Genomic DNA, 6,657 nt, shown 5'->3' on the forward strand with positions numbered 1-6,657 from the left:
TTGGATGGGCTTCTGAACACTCTTATTTTGTATTAAAGAATATTATAGTAAGCGGCTGTATGTTAAAGTATCAGATTGGCATAGTCTATTCTGAGTTGCTTAAATAAATGAAACTTTAATTTTACCTTCTTTCTTATATTTAGTATTTTTTTTAGTTTGAAAATGACATTGTCTTATATAAATTGTTCTTCTGAGTTTCATAATAAATTGAAACCTCTGACCATTACTGTATTAGGGAAAACTTGAAAATATATTTAAAGTTTATATTTGTTTTCCTGAATACTTTACTCTTGCTGATAATACAAAGGAGTGACCTTAAATAGTGAATATTGTTTAATATTATTATTTATTTTCCTGAACTTTGTATTGTAATAGTTGCGCTCCTTTGGTGAAAGGCAGTGTGTGTTCATCAGTAAAGTTGTGATACACATGAGAGCAGTTTCAGCAGATTATTCCACAGGCTCTCCTGCTGTAAAATCAAGAATAGAACTGGACAGGATCCAAACCATAATGGAATCTATGGGGTCAAAGTTATCTCCTGGAGCTCAGCAATTGATTAATATGGTTAGGTTTCAGCAGTGGGTAAGTAGAAATGGATGACTTTCCAGATACCATTAAAAATTAAAAGTAATGGCTTTTTATAAGTACACGTAGTGATGTAAATTTTTTCTTTGAAATTTTGTAATTGACTTAACTGTTATCCTTATTTACTTGTGTAAAAAATAACATTTCATAGACTTGCCCTCCTACAAAATATTTTGACTACAAATCTTCACACTTTTTCATGAATTCATTCACACATTCATTCAGCAAGTATTTATTAAGCACCTTCTTAGTGAACAAGGCACTAGTTTGAGTACATTTCATGATGCAAAGATATCAGTTTATAATTTGTCTTTAAGGATTTACATTCTAGGACATATAAATGGGGAGGGATGAAGAAGATTAGGAAAGGCTCACTAAAGGAAGTGGTATTTTTATCTAGGCCTTTAAAGGACAGGATTAGGCAAGTAAATTTGGAAGAAGGCCAATTCAGACAAAAAATAGGCTGAATAAAATCTTCAATGCTAAAAGAATTGGATGTAGCTGAGAAATGAGTAGTAGTTCATTTCTCTGAAGCAGAAGGGGAATAGGGGAAGTTTAAAGTAGATTTCAGCTAGGTCATAGTGAGAGCTTTGAATGCTACTTCACTTATTTTTTGAGGTGGAATCTCGCTCTGTTGCTCAGGCTGGAGTGCAGTGGCACGACCACGGCTCACTGAAACCTCTGCCTCCCAAGTTCAAGCGATTCTCCCACCTCAGCCTCCCTAGTAGTTGGGATTACAGGTGCCTGCCACCACACCTAATTTTTTTTTTTTTTTGTATTTTTAGTAAAGACGGGGTTTCACCATGTTGGCCAGGCTGGTCTCAAACTCCTGACTTCAAGTGATCCACCCGCATTGGCCTCCCAAAGTGCTAAGATTACAGCATGAGCCACCACACCCTGTCTGAGTGCTACATTAAATTTGTAAGTATTTCCACCGTCATGTGTAAGGTAAATCAAAAGAAAGTGAGACTACAAGGAGAAGACCAGCTACACGTTATTCCCCTCATCCAGATGAGCGAGAATGAGGGTCTAAGATTGAACATAGTAACATGATGCTGGATGGTGAAATGCTAAAACAATGGAGCTGTTGGGACTTTACAACTAACTTCATATTGGTGTTGTGGGAGAAAAATAGAGTCAAATGGTAAATTGAGGCTTTAAGGATGGCAATACAAATAATCGAAATTCAACCCAAGGAAGGAGGATGCTTGGGGGGAAGAAAAGTTTAGTTTTGGGAATATTGAGTTTTAGCTGTGAATAAAACATTCCCTGGGAGGATATTGCAAACATCTGAAAACAGAGGATTAGGAGAAATGGAATGAACCTTAAGTGGCTGGAAGGGAAGTTTAGAGGTGTATCCACAGTAGCTGATGGAGTGTGGTGAAGAGAGGGACTGAAGCAAGGAAGAAAGATCCTTGGAGAATAGCTGCATTTGTACAGATACAGGGAGAGGAAAAAGGAACCAGAAATGTAGAAGGTAGCAGAGTGATAGAGTAGCAAGAGAAAGGATTTGATGTCAGGTAAAATTATCTCAAGCTCTTGTCCTGTCTCCTCTTAGTTCTGCATCCTTTGGGCAAGTTGATTCATTTTTTTTTTTTAACATAAATTCTTCATGTGCAAAATCTAAATCTAAGTGGTAACACTGTAACAATCACAGGATTGATGTAAAAATTTAAAATAAATAACGCAAGTAAAGAACTCCTTGTAGATGTGTGGCCTACAGATATTAATGTAGTACCGCTATTACCATGTGGGCTGAGTTAAGAGAACAAGGAGAGCTGAAGTTATGGAAACGACAGAAGGAAGAGTTCCAAAAAAGATGGAAATGTGTACTTTTCTTCCTCCCACACCGTGATCTCACCTGGATACCTCAGGAGGTTCCTAACTGGTCCTCCAGCTCTGCTAAAATCCATTCTCCACAGTGCACTCAGAATGGCCTCAAAGTTCTCATCCTGTGTAAGACTTTCTCACTGCTTCCCATCACACTTAGAATTAATCTTGATTCCTGACCCTGATCTCTAAGGTGTAGGCCCTTCTTGCCTCCTCAACCTCATCTCCTGCCATGTTTCCTTGGGCAACTTGCTCCAGACATTCTGATGTATGCATTCTATAAATATCCAAATGTGTTTCTACCTCCTCAGGACCTTTACACTTATAATTGTTTTCTTTCCCTAAATCTTGGCATAACTGACTGTCCTATCAGATTTTGGCTTAAATGTTACAGCCTCAATGAGATCTTCCCTAACCACCCAGTTTTAAGTAGACTTTCCCTCCAAATCTATATCATGTTTTCTTCGGAGCCCTCTTGACTATTTTTACTGTTGTTTATGTATTGGTCTGTTTATCTCATTAAAATAAGCTTTATGCAATAGACACCTGGTCTTTCTTGTTTATGGTATGGAATATATGTACGATAAATGTGCCCTTTGGATTATCAGTTAAGGACTCCTTGGAGATCTTCGGGGGGTCAGTTTGAATAGTGATGAGGTGGAAATCAGATTTTCAGGGATTTGATAGTAAATGGGTTTTTGGAATGTGGAGGTACCCAGGGTAACATGGGTTTATTTCAAGAAAGAGATAATGAACTTCAAGAATCTCTTGAAATGTTTATAAAATGCAGATTCTTGGCCCTCACCAGTGCCCTGAATCCTAGGGAGTGGGATCCAGGAATCAGTATTTTAAACAAGCATCTCCAGATGAGTCTTATGCATAGTGTATTATGAATATAGACTCTATCTGTCTAGAGTTTTCTATGCATATAGAAGCATGTTCCTTCCAGTCAGTAGATTGTGTTGTAACCAATTCCCACCCCCTGTCCCCCCCAGCACACACTCTAAATCATTACATCTGGAGACATTTGGGGAACACCCTGGAGAAGAAATAATGTTAATTCTTCCTTTAAATATGCTAATAAAAGACTTACTTCCTAGTAAGAAAGTTCTTATTTATGGAGTTAACAAACCAGACATCTATATATTGTCTCCCTAGAAAATGTCATATAAGCTTTGTAACTATCTGAGCATAAAATGGGGATGTTTCATGACTAAAACAACTCCTGTGTGATGGTGTAACCATACACATTGTCTAGGCAGGGTCTGTCCTGGAGAAAGGAAGCACCTGGGGACCTGTGTTGGAAGTCTCAGCCCCTCAGCTTTACTTCTGAATTGAGATTATTTGCTTTCTTGAAAGTTTTACTAAAGTTTAGTACTCTGAGTCATGTAAGTCTGAAATGGTCATCTGTGTGATATCTTGATAAATATAAAGGTTCTTATTTCCTTGTGTTTGAAGTTTAGATTGCTGGCTTTGTTTTTGCTTCACAATTTAGAATATTGAGTAGGAATTCCATATCAAAGTGTGTAGTATACTGTTGTCATTTAATATTATCTGAATGAAAGAATGGTGCACCCCATTTTCTCAAAATATATTCCATTATGATTTATACTGTTTACTTTTTCCCCTTCCAAATAAAAATAACTTTTTCTTGTTTTTTCAAAATGATATATGAATGTTTTGTAAGTAAAACTTATTTCATAAATCCCATAAGATATTCAGAGATAAAACACTTGATTTTTCAGAAATGTCACTTATATGAAATTATGTGTATGCAATATATGAAGTTATGTGTATACACACATATATAGTTCTTTACATATTCATATATATTGACACAATTCTGCATAAATATTTTTCATGTTCCTTTATGCTGCTCTATAGTCATTTTCCTCTAACATGAGATGGGCCACATTCTAAGCAAGAAGTATATCCCTATGTCATTTTTAATAACTATATACTATGTCACTTTATGAGTATTTTGTACTTATTTAATCACTGCTAGATTAGTGAGTATTTAGGCTCCTCAAATTTTTTGGTATTATGATTAGCACTGCTAAGCAGAAACTTCTAAGAAAATTGTCAATTCTTGTGACTCAGTTGAGAGTACTGCATTTTATTACTGCAAATTAAAGAAGTCTTTGTAGTGGAAACATTGAAATATGCCAATGCCATTTTACTAACCATTCTATATTTATTTTAATATATTTTTAGAAAAAACTACAGTTAAATGATTAAAAGCCCCAACTGTGGGGTTAAGTGGCCTGAGTTCATGTTGCAGTTCTGCCACTTACTGGCTGTGTTACTTTGGCCAGGCCACCTTTAGCCTTGGTCTCCTCAATTTAATTTAATATAAAGTGATAGTAATATTACCCTACTTCATAAGGATGTTTTGTGGATTAGATGAAATAGTGCACAGTGCCTGACTCATACTCCAAAAGTTAGCTGTTAATTACTCTAAAAGGTAGCTGACAAGATTACTAATATTAACATTTACTTATTTATCTTGTTTAGAATTGTATTCCTATTGAAGAGCAGCTTCAGTTGGTGTTGGGCAATGCTGGATACAAGCAAATGACTGGACTACAATGCTCATCTGCCTTAGGAGCCTTAGACAAGTCATCCTCCACACCTTTCCCTTTTAGAACTGGATTGACATCTGGAAACGTGACTGAAAACTTACAAGCGTACATTGATAAAAGTACACAGGCATCTAGTGGAGAGAATTCTACAAAGCTTGATGAGTGTAAAATTGTGCCACAAAACCATTCCCTTCTTGAAAATGATCTTAAAAATGCAACATCCCCTTTCTTAACCAAAGAAAGCAAATGACAACTCAAATATATCTAACTCTGAGTTGCTGCCTTTTCTCCAGAATTTATGTAGTCAAGTTAACTATCTCCTTGTGGGACGTAAGGCCGAGTGACAGGAAAACATCACCAAGCCTGATGAAGGCATTCTTGGTGGTGGGTAAGTATTGTTTTAACACAGATGTAGTTTTGATTTGGTAGGTGGGAGAATTAGATGAAGAGAAAAAGAAGCAGGTTTGTCTCAATGAGTACTGCCTAAAATCTGTTTCAATAGAAAATTCTAGCAGCTTTTTTTTTTTTACAGCTTACTATTAATATACTTGTAGGTAATAACTATTCTACAGAGAATAGATTGTTTTGAAAGAAGTGCCTGTGCCTGTAACTGGAGGTGTTGCACACTTGTCAGGCATTTTGTGAGTTACAAGCATAGCTAATGGTTGAAGTTGAAAGTGATCCATACGAATGGAGAGCAGCTGTGGGAACCATAATATGTATATTTTTTTTCCTGATTGTACCAAATGAGCCATCATAACAGATTTTCTTTGTAAATCACATTTGACCTAAGCTAATTTTGAAGTCATCAAAAAATGTATTAACATTCTAATTATTTATAGCATATAGGCCCTTATACCCTGGTCTCATAATTCCAAGTTTGTGACAGTCCTCATTTGATTGAGGAATGGCTGAGTATTTAGTATGTTCCCCATTCTTTACATAGATATAGCGTGCTGAAATATTGCACTAGGCTAGAATTCAGGACTCAGTCAGAGACCTGGCTTAACTATTTTGCCTTACTGGTTAAAACTTTTGATTTTTTTTTCAATGTGTAAAGTTAGATATTTGTATTGGTTGAGATTTGTTTAAGGTTTCCAACAGTGTTAAAATTTTAGGAATTTAATTTATTTAAATAAAGGTGGTTCTTAGGATATAGAAAGATAACATTAGTGTTCAATAATTGGCGGTCTACATCAATGATAATTACTTGTTATATGAGATGGCATAGTCTTCAATTGTTGAAAGTCTGTATCAATGATAACTAGTTGTTATGTGTAATGGCAAAAAAAAAAAAAATCAAAAGACTATACAGTATACAGGGATTCAAAAACTGCTTGGGACACTTCTGGGTCCAGCTGAGATAGAACATTGCCATTCCTCTCAGATCCTCATTTTACAAATAAAAATCCTTGGACATAGCACAACGAAGAAACATACAAGGACTGTGAAAGGTAGAAAGAAGTCAGACTGCTTAGGGACTGTGGGATTTGAGGAGCAATGCAATGTTGAGTTTTTTTGCCTTCCATATATCTTGGATGGGGTGCCAAAGAAGTCTGCAACCTGGGACAACCAGTGGGGACAAAAATTAAGAGCTTCAAGAAAAGCCTATTCCTTCTAACCAAAGGACCAGGAAAAGGGAGTCCTAACAAAACAAAAC

General features: G+C 36.1%; 1 protein-coding gene across 1 annotated transcript; it reads left to right on the top strand.

The window, feature by feature from the left end:
- The first annotated feature begins 320 nt into the window (after positions 1-320).
- On the top strand, positions 321-6,161 carry LOC100609261 (putative uncharacterized protein C10orf88-like). The gene is given in 3 exon segments (XM_016919547.4): positions 321-582; positions 4,930-5,229; positions 5,231-6,161. Coding segments are annotated over 3 exon segments (564 nt in total). The 5' UTR covers positions 321-429; the 3' UTR covers positions 5,342-6,161.
- Positions 6,162-6,657: the final 496 nt, after the last annotated feature.

Source organism: Pan troglodytes, chromosome 8 (genome assembly GCF_028858775.2).
Source record: "Pan troglodytes isolate AG18354 chromosome 8, NHGRI_mPanTro3-v2.0_pri, whole genome shotgun sequence".
Taxonomy (NCBI): Eukaryota; Metazoa; Chordata; class Mammalia; order Primates; family Hominidae; genus Pan; species Pan troglodytes.